The following is a 15,231-nucleotide window of genomic DNA, read 5'->3' as shown; positions in this document are numbered from 1 at the left end:
AGGTCTAAAAGGCTACTCAGGTGATTCTGATTGAGGGGAACTTCTACTATAAAGCCACTGAGTTCCTATCCCCTCGTTTTATGGGTGAGGAAACCAAGTCCCTGAGAGATGTAAGATGGAAATGGAACTCAAACTAAAACCAGATCTCCCAGCCCCCAATGCCATGTTCACTCCATGGATCATGTTGCCTCAAAGCAGCTACCAAAGCTGAACAGCCCCTGGCATCAGCAGGCCTTCAACTGACAACTCTCTAGAGACGGTCAATTTTACCCACCTGAGGAGGTTATGAGGTTTGGGCAGGGAATCTGGGTAACAGCAGGGACATTCATTTCACTTGTGACACACGCCTAATCTGTAAAGACTGCACTTGAGACCCTAAACTGACGGATCTCACGTGAGCTCGTCGTTTCTGGTGAGGACTGGGCAGTACAGCAGAGTGATTAAGCACAGGAGTATGGGAAGTCAGCTCCAACTAGCTCTGAGACCTTGGCCTACTGCTGGCAACTTTCAAAATGTAAGATGGCCCACAGATGCTTTGCTTTACAGCACTTACATCACTTTTTACTTTTTTTTTTTGAGACAGGGTCTGCTCTGTTGCTGGGCCTAGAGTGCAGTGGCGTGATCATATCATGGCCCACTGCAACCTCAAATTCACGTGCTCAAGCAATCCTGCCTCAGCCTCCCAAGTAGTTGGGATTATAGGCATACATCACCACACCCAGCTAATTTTTTAATTTTTTTGTAGAGATGGGGGTCTCACTATTGCCAAGGCTGGTACCTTTTACTTTTATTAGTGATGGTGATGATAACAATATATAGGCATAATGCCAGACTATAGGATAACACCAAAGACGTTAATGTTCTTAGGATTCAGCAAGTGGAACATTCTTTCATTTAAACTTTGAGAACCAGGTTGGGTAGACTAGCCCAGACCAAAGGAAACAACTGACACCAATTCATACCTCCCTCAATCTAAGGGAAAAAAGTAGACTTTAGATTGCAGTGAGAGGAATTCTGGTGAGAAGGACCATTCAGTATTGGGTAGCCCTGGAAGGTAATGTTAAATACCTGTAGCTTCCTCTCAGGTTGTGAACAGAAGACAGAGGACCTCATGAGTCCTCAAGCTTTCCCTCAATCCTTGGAAACTGACACTATTTTGAGGAAATGCAGAGGTTTCTTTTTCTTTTCTTTTTTCTTTTTTTTTTTTGGAGACAGAGTCTCACTCTATTGCCCTGGCTAGAGTGCCATGGCTTCAGCATAGCTCACAGCAACCTCAAACTCCTGGGCTCAAGCGATCCTTCTGCCTCAGCCTCCAGAGTAGCTGGGACTACAGACATGCGCCACCATGCCCGGCTAATTTTTCCTATATATTTTTAGTCGGCCAATTAATTTGTTTCTATTTTTAGTAGAGACGGGGTCTTGATCTTGCGCAGGCTGGTTTCGAATTCCTGACCTTGAGCAATCCACCCACCTCGGCCTCCCAGAGTGCTAGGATTATAGATGCGAGCCACGGCATCAGAACAGTGTACCCTAAGATACTACCCCAAACTTGCCAGCTAGAGGCCTCTGTGGTCTGGATTTTGATCTCTAAGATAGGGGCTCTCCTACATTCCCTCTTCCTAGGTCACCTGAATACCAAACCTGTCTCTCTCTCCTTTTTCCCTCTTCCCCTGTGAAGGTCAATGAAGAAAATACAAATGGTGTGGATGAGGGAAACTGAGGAGGCCAGGCAGGCCATCAAACTGGTCACCTCTGTTCTAAAATATCCAACTCAGCTAGCTATAGTAGCATGCACCTGTACAGTCCCAGCTACTCAGGAGGCTGAGGTAGGAAGATCACTTGAGCCCAAGAGTTCAAGGCTGCAGTAAGCTATGAATTTGCCTGTGAATAGCCACTGCAGTCCAGCCTGGGCAACAAAATGAAATCCCATCTCTCTTTTTTTTTGAGACAGAGTCTTGCTATGTTGCCCAGGCTAGAGTGCCGTGGCATCAGCATAGCTCACAACAACTTCAAACTCCTGGGCTCAAGCAATCCTGCTGCCTCAGCCTCCCGAGTAGCTGGGGACTATAGGCATGAGCTACCATGCCCAGCTAATTTTTTCTATATATATTTTTAGTTGGCCAATTAATTTTTTTCTATTTTTAGTAGAGATGGGGTCTCGCCCTTGCTCAGGCTGGTTCCGAACTCCTAACCTTGAGCCATCTGCCTGCCTTGGCCTCCCAGAGTGCTAGGATTACAGGCATGAGCCACCAGGCTCGGCCTGAGACCCTATCTCTTTAAAAAAAGAAAACTCCAATTCAGTTCTAGGTCATGCTTTGGTCTGTCCAGGGGTGTAGACATCACAGAGGGATATAGAGCCTGACCTGGCTCTAAGCTGTCCAGACCTAGAGGTCCAGGAGGGTGACCCCCCTCCCTTTAACACATGTACCCCTCACATGCAGGTATGAATGCAGAAAGGCTGTTAATTTTTATTGTCTTCATCCCCTAAATGACCTCCTTTCCAACTTCTTCTAGCACCTGCCCACCAGCCCCCTAGGATGAAATCAAGTAAGAGGCTGAAAACAAGCAAGATGATACATATAAGCACAAGAGAACTAGAAAGCAACTCATAGCTGGAGGATGGCAAAAGGAGCTGAATACGGAAGAGAAACCCTAACTTCTCTTGCCCAATTCTCTTGTGATTCCAGGCAGCCATTTCATTTAAAGTCCCTTTCAGAGGCCAATCATCTTGCATTAGAGCCAGGAGGGAGGGGTGTGTTCTAGGTTGGCTGATGACACATGGAATTCTGAGAGGTTCGCCTCACCTGACTTGACGTAGTACCTGCTACGTCAGACCCTCTGCTCAACTCGGCACACACAAAAAAGGATGAGATGCAGAGTGGTGGGCACCAGGGGCTGGGGGAGGAGTGAAGGGGAAGTCAGCGTTTAATGGGTACAGAGTTTCAGTTGAGGAGGATAAAAAAGTTCTGGAGATGGATGGTGATGACGGTTGCACAACCACGTGAAGTTACTTGATGTCACAGAACCGTAACTTAAAAATGGTTAAAATGGTAAGTCTTATGTACATTTATCCACAATAAAAAAAATTTTTAAAGGGTAGGGGGAAGATAAGACAGCCTTCCTCTCCTCCTTTGGAAGATCAGGCTTTCTTTTGAATTATTCAACTCTCTTTCCTCCAGACTAAATCTTCTGAATTCTTTTGCATGTCCTTCCTTTCTTGTCATCAGAGTGCTCTGCTCAGCAGCCGAACATTCAGAAATCCTTATCAGTTCTATGCACAAGCCCCATGGAGCTTTGTACTCCCAGTATGTGCCCACCAATGACAGCCCACTAGCAGTTTCCAAAGGCTTGGACTGAAGTTACCTACTTTCTCTTACCTCAAAAAAAGTCCAAGGTATAGAATGAAACCTGTCTACTATCAAGACATAGATCTAGGCCCGGCGCTCACGCCTGTAATCCTAGCACTCTGGCAGGCTGAGGCGGGCAGATTGCTTGACGTCAGGAGCTCAAAACCAGCCTGAGCAAGAGCAAGACCCTGTCTCTACTATAAATAAAAACAAATTAATTGGCCAACTAATATATATAGAAAAAATTAGCCGGGCATGGTGGCACATGCCTGTAGTCCCAGCTACTCGAGAGGCTGAGGCAGAAGGATCGCTTGAGCCCAGGAGTTTGAGGTTGCTGTGAGCTAGGCTGACGCCACCGCACTCACTCTAGCCTGGGCAACGAAGTGAGACTCTGTCTCAAAAAAAAGAAAGAAAGAAAAAAAAAAAGACATAGATCTAGACCATGTGCTCCTGGAGGGCGCAGCTATTTTTCATATAGGCTGTCTCCAATCCATGAAACAGGCCGTATTCTACAAGTCATCAAATACTTTACCAGGAAACATTATGGATGATGTTATAGCCCTCAGCCAACCCAAGAAGCCTGTTTACCGCAGGTTACAGAAATTACACATTTATAATTAAAACAAGCAGAAAACAATACCAGTTGCACATAGTCTAGTATGCTAGCTAAAGACTGCCCTCCTGCCCTATCCTCATATATACTTTGTCACTTGGGAGCAGATGGGTGAACACTGGTTCTGGAGGGAATCAAACTTGAGTCTGAATCAGGGCTCTGCCACTTACTGGCTGTCCAACTTTAGGCAAGTTACTTAACTTCCTAACTTTAGGCATGTTAACTTCTCTAAGTTTTGGTTTCTTCATCTTGAAAATGAGGAAAATACACTATACCTCAAAGGGTTACTGTGAGGGATAATGAGATTACATAAGGAAAGAACCTATTACATAGTAAGTTTTCTTTTTTTTGTTTTGTTTTTGAGACAGAGTCTCACTCTGTTGCCTGGGCTAGAGTGCCATGGCATCAGCCTAACTCACAGCAACCTCAAACTCCTGGGCTCAAGCGATCCTCCTGACTCAGCCTCCCAAGTTGGGACTATAGGCACATTCCACAACGCCCGGCTAATTTTTCTAGTTTTTTTTAGTAGAGACGGGGTCTCATTCTTGCTCAGGCTGATTTCAAACTCCTGACCTCAAGTGATCCTCCTGCCTTGGCCTCCCAGCCAGGGTGCTAGGATTACAGGCATGAGCCACCATGCCCAGCCATGCATAGTAAGTTTTCATTACTGTTCTTATTCCAGCCCCCAAACTTGCCTTCTGAAATGAATCCACGTTATAATAGAAATGACTTCTATCAGAGCAATCTTTGTTCCAAACCAAAGACAGAAAAAAGAAGGGCTTACTAGAGGTCTAGAAGGATAGAGAACCAACCAGCTCTGATCCACATAGCGATGTTCCTCCTGCCCTACTGACAGGTAGTTCCACAGTGATGAAAGGCCTTGCCAAGGTCAGAGGGACCCTCTCCAGCTTCTCCGCACCTTAACTAGACGAGGCCAGGGGCCTATCAAGTTCTGCTCTCCTGACTCAAATTTGGAGTCAGTGAGACGTGAATAGCACCTCGGCTGTGCACCTTTGGCGTGTCCTCCTTAGCTGCTCTGCTCCTAGCCACTGCCCACCCCCAGTGGATACACTTGGGCAAGGTGTCTTCTACCTTCTGGTCACTCCCCTGCAACATGAGTAATGACATTCATTCTCCACACCTCTGTCTTTAAAAGGACAACTGTGGGATGAAAACACCCAAGAGAAGAGACAAATGTGCTGGCCCCTCTCTCAAACCCCGCATGTACATGCCTATATCTGCCTCATGCTGCTTACAGGCATTGGAGTGCCCTATCCAATTGTTTTCTTAAAGACTCTTCCCAGAGTCACTGTGAATTAAAGACCAAGTACTGCATGCTTCAGCTACTTTCTTATAAATGTGCCTTGAAAGAAAGTGGGTGGGTGGTGAAAAGAGAACATGAAAATCTTCCTTACAGTCTGGCTGGGAGCCTACCCATTTTACCTTCGGAGGTATGCTGGCAGACAAATAAAAGCTGTTAGAAGAGATATGTGCCATGCACAAAAGTAATTTAGAGCCTACATTCCTCTCTCCATCCAGAAAGAAGTAAACAAGGGGGATTGGGAACTACCTCCTATTTTATGGGGGAAGCCTGTCTAGTCCCTCTCCCGGCCTCTCTCCCATGTCCATAACAAATTCCCGGGAGGCACTACTGGCAATCCAGATGGAAAAATCTTTAGTGCACTGTCCCAGACATTGCAGGACAGTTGCCATCCCTGATACCCAGTGTGCTAAATGCCATCAGTACTCGCCAGACATTATGACAGTTGAGCCTCCCCCCCCAACATTTCTCAACACCCCCTGGAGGGCGGTGCACCCTGGTTGAAAACCACTAAGTCGGTGGCTGAACTGGTTTGTATCCCATTGGGCCCAGCATACACTAGGCATCCTGTATTGCTAGGGGACTGATTCTAGCAGGAAAGGACCCATCACAGAAATACTTAGATCTATGTGCTCAGCATTTTTATTGGCACAGCGAGGGATCAATAGAAAATATGGATCACAGTCCCTATACATAAGGAAGTGGCAGGAAAAATTATAGACTGTAAGACATTATTCAATATAAGGCAATAGATAATCAAATGCTAAATGGTAACGTCTGTGAGAAATTGAATCAGGCGATCAGTGAGGGCTGGCATGGTCAGGGGAGGCTTTGTGGAAAAAAACCCAGAAGTTGAGGTGGCTCTTAAAGGAGGTGGAATTTTCTTCACCCAGCTCTACTGATTCTCAGGCTGTCCCTGCAAGTGGCTCTTAAAGGAGGTGGAATTTTCTTCACCCAGCTCTACTGATTCTCAGGCTGTCCCTGCAAGGACCGCTAGTCATGGAAAACTCCTCTAAACCTGTGGCTCCAGGAGCAATTCAGCAATCCAGGCCTTTCAAATCACACCCTCAGATGACTCCTGGCAGAAAAGCATTTGAGAAATTTCCCAATCCCCCTCAGAAGACCGGCCAATATCAAGCCTGCATGCAGGAAGCCTTCTCATCCCAAAGGCAAGGTGGAAGTACCCAAGACAGAACCAAAAAGCATTCACTGCCACATGCACATACAGAGTCACAGACTCTGAATGATGGGGCTTCCCAGCTGTGACTACAGAAACTCCCCACCTCACCTGTCACCTTTGGCCCTGAAAGAGTCTCCTGCTGTGGGGACATGAACTCCTCAGATGAGTCTTCTTGCCTCCTTCCTTACCAAACATCAACGTTTTTCTTGGGCAAATGGCCCCTACTCCCTCCATTCATCTCTCTCCAGCCACTCAGGCTCCTCCCACAGGCTGTGCCACCAAACACTTCTCACAGCCCACCCCACCATCTTCTACGTTGCCGTCCTCCTGACATTCAAGCTGCTCCTGGAGTCTGGCTCCTCCAAGAAGCCTAAGACTTGTGGCTTCCCCAACCCGTTTCATTTCAAACATGCAAAATCAGTAACACTCCCCCTACACACCCCACTCATATTTTACTTGTATACAATGTAAATTGAGAATCTTAATCTATTTATATAGAGGATCTATCTAATGTTAGAAAGAATCCCACTTCCCACAGACCACAAGAGCTAAGCCCAGGGTTGGGCCTACTTGCTCTTACTTCTGTGAGACTTACCTTCCTTCCAAACCCTAGCCACCATGTAGGTTAATAACATCTAGTGGTACACTATTCTCCCTCATACACCCGCCCTCTGCTCAGCCACATGTGAGTCCACAGACCCTCCCCACAAATAAGTAAAACTGAGGGTTATCTGAGTCATATACCCTTTCCATATACATGTCCTTATCTTTTAAAACAAACTATTTTTCCCCTCCCACAGGAAGGTTCAGAAGAAATCCCTCTGGAAGTTAAGCCTGGAGTTTCCACCCCATCCTCAGGCTCCTGGCCCTTGGTTGTTGACTAAATGCTCCAACCTAAAAATGGCCCCATTCCAGAGTCTCCCAATTCTGGCCATTACCAAACCCTACCTGCTGGTTCACCTCGATCTATTCTTTCTGCAACAACGCCAGCTTGGCTTTCTGACATATAATTTATGTCTCTCTCAATCAACCAACCAAATATTTTTGTCTTATAAAAAGCAAAAGTAACATGTGCTCATGGCATGTTATAGTTTTCTGCTACAGTCCTTATCGTGGGTTGCAATTATATATATATACACATACATATGTATATGAATGATTATTTTGTTAATGTCTCTCCTCTCCAATAAACTGTAGGAGAACTGTATCTGTCTTGTTCACCACTGTGTCCTCTGTACCTAGTTCTAAATCTTTCCTCAAACAGAACATGAAATCCTACCCACAGTTAGCAGGTACATCCGCAGGCTATCTGGCCACTGAACAAAATCTCCAGGGGCTCCCTTGGGTCACCTTCTTCTCTGCCCCCTCTACCATTCCCCACCCTTAGTAAGAACAAAGAGCCTCAAGAACCTTTTCAACTACCCTCTAGAGCAGCGGTCCCCGGCCTTTTTAGCACCAGGGACTGGTTTCATGGGAGACAATTTTTCTACAGACAGAGGGTTGTGGGGTGGAGTGTCATGGTAAGGGGGAGGTGGTATGGCGCTCAGACGGTGATAACACAGCCCGTTTCCTAACAGACCATGGACTGGTACTGGGCCTTGCCCCAGGGATTGGGGACCATAGCTCTAGAGGAACTTCCCATAGATGGTAGAAGCCCAGACTCAAGGACTGGTTGGTTGGGAGGAGAATGGCAAGAAGAACTGGACAGAGGAGAGAATGAATGTGAACTGTGGACAAGGTCTAAATCTTCTACCAAGTAATGTTTTTGTATTTTTCTGTATTCCGTGGGTATTCAAGAAATACTGTCAGAGTTGACTTATTAACCCAATTACTTTTCGTTCTATTTCTTCAAACTAGGGAGGAAAAGACTGAGAGGGATAGTAGTATAAAGTGGATGCTGAAGGGAGCGGGAACTGAACATCAGATTTCAAGAGGAATGTTCAAGGGGAATGGCTTCACACCTAGTTTCTTGACAACAGACAACAGCATAACAGAAAATGAGTGTAATTCATGGCAATCAGATTTAACAAAAACATCCCAACCTTCAGGGTTCTAAAATATTGAGGAAAGCAATAGCAGTGAAGAAAAAGAAAGCATGAGTTTGCAAAGGCATTTCTTAGGTGGATGCTCCCAGAGTTCTGGCTAAATGGCTTTGTACAGTATTAAGCACAATATTACCTTCTTCCTGTAGTATCATGTGACCTTGAGGCTGCAGGTTCCCCAACCCTGACACAGACTGACAACCTTTGGTGACTGACTTACAGGAAAAGATATTATTGATAATTTTCTCTGATTCAACTTTGCCTGGTGACAGAAAGATTAGGTGGACAGACTCTTTTTGTTTGTTTGTTTTGAGACAGAGTCTCGCTTTGTTGCCCAGGCTAGAGTGAGTGCCGTGGCGTCAGCCTAGCTCACAGCAACCTCAAACTCCTAGGCTCAAGCAATCCTGCTGCCTCAGCCTCCCGAGTAGCTAGGACTACAGACATGCACTACACCATGCCAGGCTGATTTTTTTTTTTTTTTTTGAGACAGAGTCTCACTTTGTTGCCCAGGCTAGAGTGAGTGCCGTGGTGTCAGCCTAGCTCACAGCAACCTCAAACTCCTGGGCTCGAGTGATCCTTCTGCCTCAGCCTCCCGAGTAGCTGGGACCACAGGCATGCGCCACCATGCCTGGCTAATTTTTTATATATATATCAGTTGGCCAATTAATTTCTTTCTATTTATAGTAGAGACAGGGTCTCGCTCTTGCTCAGGCTGGTTTTGAACTCCTGACCTTGAGCAATCCGCCCGCCTCGGCCTCCCAGAGAGCTAGGATTACAGGCGTGAGCCACCGCGCCCGGCCTTGATTTTTTCTATATATATTAGTTGGCCAATTAATTTCTTTGCATTGACAGTAGAGATGGGGTTTCGCACTCCTGACCTCGAGCAATCTGCCTGCCTCAGCCTTCCAGAGTGCTAGGATTACAGGCATGAGCCACCGCGCCCAGCCAAGTGGGTAGACTCTTAGATGGCTTCTGAGGTGCACAGTCCGAAACTGTTTTATGTTTCTCGGTTGAGAGGTTACTGTTTTCCTTATTTATAGACCTATGCCAGAATGCAGTCTTATCAAGAGCAGTTGCACAGTTCCTGCCATCTTGTACCCTAAATGACAAACAAGGATGCTCTACATTTCCAAGCATAGGTACACAGTTCAAAGTTGAGAGGAATGGAGGCCAGATTTAAAATCAGCGTTTTTTTGTTTTTTTTGTTTTTCTATATAGCATAGTGTTAACTGAGCTCTTGGGACAAGAGGATGGAGGTGGACCAGCTGGCTCTTGCTGATATTCTTACTGTTACCTTAACTGCCAAAACCTCACTTTACCAAAGAACCTCCCTCCAAGTATATCACTAAGGACTATGGCAATCTGTCCTATCCCATAGCATAAAAGATGGGGGCGTCTCACACCTTGTTTGGGGAATGGCTTAACACCTAGTTTCAGCAAAGTTCTCTGTAAGCTCTCTTTTATCATTTTGCCAAAGCAGCATGTCACTTCACTGCAAATGCCACAAGCTACCCAAATGGCCCCAGCTCCCACTTGCAGTTCTCCAGGAAAAAAAGTCACTACATAATGCCCTTACTTCTGCATTATGGAGGAGGTCAGTCTTCCCATTCCCCTGCCTAAGGCATCTGTCGTCAACATTTGGACAGCTAGCACATCAGAACACAGCAGCAGTCCCACGTTGCTCAGCAGCTTAGAAATGCATGCCCAGAACTGCCAGCTTTCCAAGTGGTGCTGGCTCCATAGCCACATGAAGAGAGGAGGAAGGCGAGGAGACTTCTCCAAAGAACAGACACAACACAAAATATCATTTGAAAAAGAACATCTCTGTCAGCAGTTACCACCTAGCAACAAGTCCTTCTTGAATACGCTCCATATTATTTCAAGACAGCAACACGAAGCACAGCTCCATAGTTTCAAGGACACTGCAGTCTAAAACTTCCAGCTAGTCTGACAGTAAAAAGAAGCTGTTTGATTTATGAAGTGGGTCAACCAAAAGGAGCAATGCAAAAGGAAAGTAGTCAGCCTGGGGTATGCCCCTCCTTGTCCCAACCACTTCCACTGATACTTATCCTTCGTGAGAAGCCAAGAGTTCCAAGTCAGAAGATTCTTCTGGAATATAACCAAGCTTGGACACAGAGACAAGGTTTGAAACAAAAGGCCCACATTTTTCTCTTGGATGATCCTAACTTTACTTCAAGGGCATCACTCAGATGGAGGCTTCCAGAACCCTGTTTACTACCAGACAAGGTCTGATTCCAAAAACAGCTTGGAAAAGAAATATTCTTACGAGTATGTATATAAAAGAGGGGCAAGAGGAAGCCTAAAAAGACTTACATTTATTGAATACTTTCTCTAAGCAAGTATTGTGCTAAGAGCTTTCACTTACAAACTTATTCAACAAACATCTGAGGCCCCATTATGTACAAAGACACTGCAATGGGCACTAGGAATACAAAAATGAACAAAACAGTTAAATTCTTGGCTTTCACTGAACTTACATTCTAGTTGGTGTTGACAGAAATAAATATATATGTCAGCTGGTGATAAATACTATGAAGAAAAGATAAAGCAGACTAAGAGAATGCTACATAAAATTTTATATAAAAATAAAGTAAGGGTCGGGTGCAGAGGCTCACATCTATAATTCTAACACTCTGGGAGGTCAAGGTGGGAGAATCACTGGAGCTCAGGAGTTCAAGACCAGCCTGAGTCCTGAGCAAGAGTGAGACACCTTCTCTACTGAAAATAGAAAAAATAGCCGGGCATGATGGTGCATGCCTGTAGTCCCTGCTACTCAGGAGGTTGAGGCAGGAGGATTGCTTGAGCCAGGAGTTTGAAGTTGCTGTGAGCTAGGTTGATGCCACAGCACTCTAGCCCCAGCGACAGAGTGAGATTCTGTCTCAAAATAAATAAATAAAGCAAGCAAGGGATATTTGCTATTTTAGATACAGCTGTCCTGGAAGGCTTCTCTGATTGCAATTTGATAACAAACGCAATAAGGGCTACCACATACATGATCACTATTTGCCCAGAACTGAACTAAGCACTTAATGTATAGTTCATTTAATGTAATGTAATGTTCATTTAATCCTTAGGAACTCTGAGTTCAGTACTACTGTCATACCCAATATATAGGAGAAAATGGAGCTTAGAGAGGTAAGACTCTTAGCAGAATCTGCAGTAATGAGAGCAAGGCCAAGGTTACACGGTGAGGAAGCCAGGACTTGAACTCAGGAATACAACTCCAAACCCCATGCTGCTTCTCACCATGCCATAGTTTCATGCTGGTAGAGAAAAGCCTCAAAAAGGTCAGGAGTGGTTGTGGCCACAAAGCGGGCAGGTTCACATGGCTAAGAGATTGATGTAATTCAATCTTCCCTAATATCAGACTATTACTCTCATCACCAGCTGAAAACCAAGCCTTATCCTGAAACAACAGAAAGACACTTTGGACTCTTTAAGGCCAGCTAATAAATGCTGAATATAGTTTTCTCCCATCCTCCTCCCCAGCCTGCAATACAAGATGGTTTAGTAAAGGGAAACATCATTTCTCACTGGAAAACAGACAGGAACAGAACAAAAGATGACTGAGCTAGTGCTTGACAGTGCCACAGCAGCCCTCTGAGACGGAGTGGAGGGGATAGGCGCCGAGAAAAGGTCAGCAGCAAGGAGAAAGCGGGCCCTCTCTAGCCCATTTCAAAGAAAGTACTTCTCTCTCAAGCCCTGGAGTACTGAGGTGGAAGCAGGGGACACAGAAAGATTTCTTAAGAAGCATAAGGCAGGACAGACAGAAGTACTGGGAGCAGGTCACCCAGCTTCCTGAGTGGGGGAGGAGGAGGAGGAGAATAAGGCAGGAGGCAATTGAAGATGGATACTAACATTGCTTCAAGCTGAGAAGTCCAGAAGGGAAACACCATATCCAAGGACAGAGAGTATTTACAGAATTGCTGGAAATCCCAGGTTGAGGGTCCAGGCCAAACTACCAGAAGAGACTAAAAGAAAAGAGAAGCCCAAGCAGAGTTCCACAACGTTCAAACCAAAGGTCATGGTTTAGACCCATGCATTTTTTTATTGTATTTCAGTCAACACAGACACAGGAACCTGTAACCAGAGTTAATCAAAAACCAAGGTAGGAAGGGAAGGTGAGGGTTCATCCCAGAGTGGAGCACATTAAGGGACTTTACTCAGAGTTTGTTATATATATATACATATTTTTTTTATTTCAGCATATTATGGGGGTACAGATTTTAAGGTTTCAATAAATGCCCTTTCCCCCCTTTACTCAGAGTTTGGATGTCCATCTTATATCCCAACCGACTTGAGCAGCCCAGTTTAAGCCCTGGCTATGCTGACCTTAAGAATCTCCCTCCTAAAGCCTTCAGACCCTCTGCTCATCAACACACACACAGAAATTCAATGCCTAGTCTCCTTCCCTAGCCTCTTATCACCTTATCTCCAGCAAGCCAGGTCTCATAGCCCAACATTGCACCAAACAAATTATGACCTGAATGGCAAGAAAAAACTGTGTCACCTAGAGAAACCCAATTAACAACATGACTCTGCTCTCTCTCTGCAATTCCCCTCTCCCCTCCAGTCTTATCCGGGGCACCTGTGTGGCTGACCGCCTTTTCCCGCTATTGGCCATGTTCCCTGGCTAACTCAAAAGCCAGAAGACAATTTGAACGGAGGCCTCCAGAAAAGCTGACCTAGAGCTGGGAAATCCTGCTCTCCCCATATCTTGGCCTGTTGAGAACTGGAAGGGCACAGGATTAAAACACTACCTGGGTGATGGTCTGGAGTGTTCACCTTGAAATCACTAAGTTGCCCCTTAAGCCAAAGCTCCCTGCTGAAGAAAAACACACAAATGCTGTGAAAGCTCCTAAACCAGAGCATGTAAGTGCCCCAAGAGGGACAATAAATGGGTATTTGGAAGAAATTCCTGCTGCAGTAGTTTCCTCTCAACCCCTTTCCTAATCAGCCCCTCCCCTGAGTGATCTCCATTGTTTCCACCCCTCAGCTAACATACACATACCCACTGCTTTTCCAAACCTCCCGCCGGACCACATGCCTGACCACATGCAGCGTGTGTTTTGTGTGTATACATATACAAACATCCTCTTCCGAGTCCGTGCTAGAGTTTTGAATAGAATAAATGCTTCCCCTCCTCCCCCAGTGCACTTGTCTACCCTCCCAGCCCCACACTGCTGCAGAGTTGGTAATGTAATATTCAGGGACCCTGAGACCGGAAATGCCAGGTTCTAGACTGCTGCACTTGAAACAGGAGAGAAAGGTTAGGAAAAACCAAACGTGGGATTGAGGGTGACAGCAGGAGGGGTGGGGTGGGGTGGGGAGATTGAAATTCCGACCAGGGAAGGGATACAATTCAAGGGTGGGCGAGGAAGAGAAAGAGGGATGAGGGGGAGGCTGTCAAGACAGTTACAAAGTCAAAATTCCAGGAGCCAAGAAAGAGGGGGAGGAAGGAGATGGAAGTAAGGGCAAAGGTGGAAACTGGGCCAGGAGGAGGTGAGGAGCCACAGCAAAGATTTTTGCAGGCGATGGTGGGGGAGGGCCCAAGTTTAGGGAAGCCAGAAGGTGTGCCTCAAACACCTCGGAGAAGGGAGTCCCGAACCCCAGAGTAAAGGTAGGGGTGGCAGGGAAGTGTGGGGGCGGGGCACCACAGGGTGGGGACCGAACTGCCTCCCAGAATCTGCAGCGAGTGGAGAGAGAAGGGGAGCAGAGGGCGGGCGCCCAGCAGCGCCGGGAGCCCAGGAAAGGGGCATGGGTTGCGGAGGGGAACCAGGCTGGTGGAAGGGGTGCCCAGGGAGCACGTGAGGCGTGCAGCCACCCCGCTCCTTCCCCTGCGGCGGGGACGGGAACCGGGGCGAGGCTGGGGGGCGGCGCGCTCACCCGCAGGGCGGACAGGTCGATGTCGTCCAGGCTGCGGGCGGGGGCTGGGTCGCCCATGGCCTCCGCGGGGAACGGGGCCCCGGGGCCGTTCACGCTCCGGTTCGATTATTCCACTGCCGCCGTCGCCGCTTCTCCCCCATCGGGGACCCTGGGGGCGGACTCCACCGCGCCTCCCCCGGAGACCTGGGAGGAGGAGGGCCGACGGGAGGACCGACCCACCGCCTGACAGGAGCTATCGCCCCGGAGCCTGCAACCCGAGCCTCCCGACTCTCCTGCGCAGGCGCAGAGCGGCGATACACAGGGAGGGTGGAAGAGGGAACGTGACGTGAGCGCGCCGGGTCCCCCTCCCCCTAGGCGCCGACACCTGCGCGCAGGCGCAGAACAGACGGCGAAAGGCGCGCGCGAGGACCAAGCGACCGCGCGAGCCTGGCGTGAAAGTAGTGGGCGGCGGCCGAGGCGGCTGCGGAGCGCGCCCACCAGCTGGCGCGCGTGCGCACACGCGTTTCCTTCCCCTTGCCTGTTTTTTGCCCTGTCTCTCTCCTATTTCCTTCTTGGATCTCCTTTGACGCCTTTCCTTCTCTTTCCCTCCTTCTTTCGTGTGCCCAGCTGCCAATCAAGCCACCCACCTCTCTATTTGCGGGGGAAGGGAGGCGGGACCCAACCCCCTCTATTACTAGGGGAGTTGTTATGGTAACTCCCCACGCGAGGGCTGGGTGGCCTCCAGATAGGACGGGCTGTCCACCCACCCAATTGCCATGGCAACAGTGGAGCCGCTGAAGGAGTGGCCTCCCTGTGAAAACTTGGCTAGAGAAACCACGTGG

The 15,231-nt window shown here is 47.4% G+C and overlaps 1 protein-coding gene across 11 annotated transcripts in view; it reads right to left on the bottom strand.

Annotated features, from left to right (window-relative positions):
- The window catches only part of MINK1 (misshapen like kinase 1), a 56,980-nt gene extending 42,280 nt beyond the window's left edge, over positions 1 to 14,700 (bottom strand). For 7 of the 11 annotated variants that reach the window (XM_012779393.2, XM_012779394.2, XM_012779395.2 and 4 more), the window contains exon 1: positions 14,411 to 14,697. In XM_012779393.2, the coding sequence (XP_012634847.2) occupies positions 14,411 to 14,467 (57 nt within the window). In that variant the 5' untranslated portion in view covers positions 14,468 to 14,697. Of the gene's footprint in view, positions 1 to 14,410 lie in introns of all 11 variants that reach the window. The other 4 variants (XM_012779402.3, XM_012779405.3, XM_012779406.3 and 1 more) reach the window with 1 other exon arrangement.
- Positions 14,701 to 15,231: the final 531 nt, after the last annotated feature.

This window comes from Microcebus murinus, chromosome 18, assembly GCF_040939455.1.
Source record: "Microcebus murinus isolate Inina chromosome 18, M.murinus_Inina_mat1.0, whole genome shotgun sequence".
Classification (NCBI taxonomy): domain Eukaryota; kingdom Metazoa; phylum Chordata; class Mammalia; order Primates; family Cheirogaleidae; genus Microcebus; species Microcebus murinus.
The sequence above is the reverse complement of the archived record's forward strand: the minus strand, read 5'-3'. Positions and strand labels throughout refer to the sequence as shown.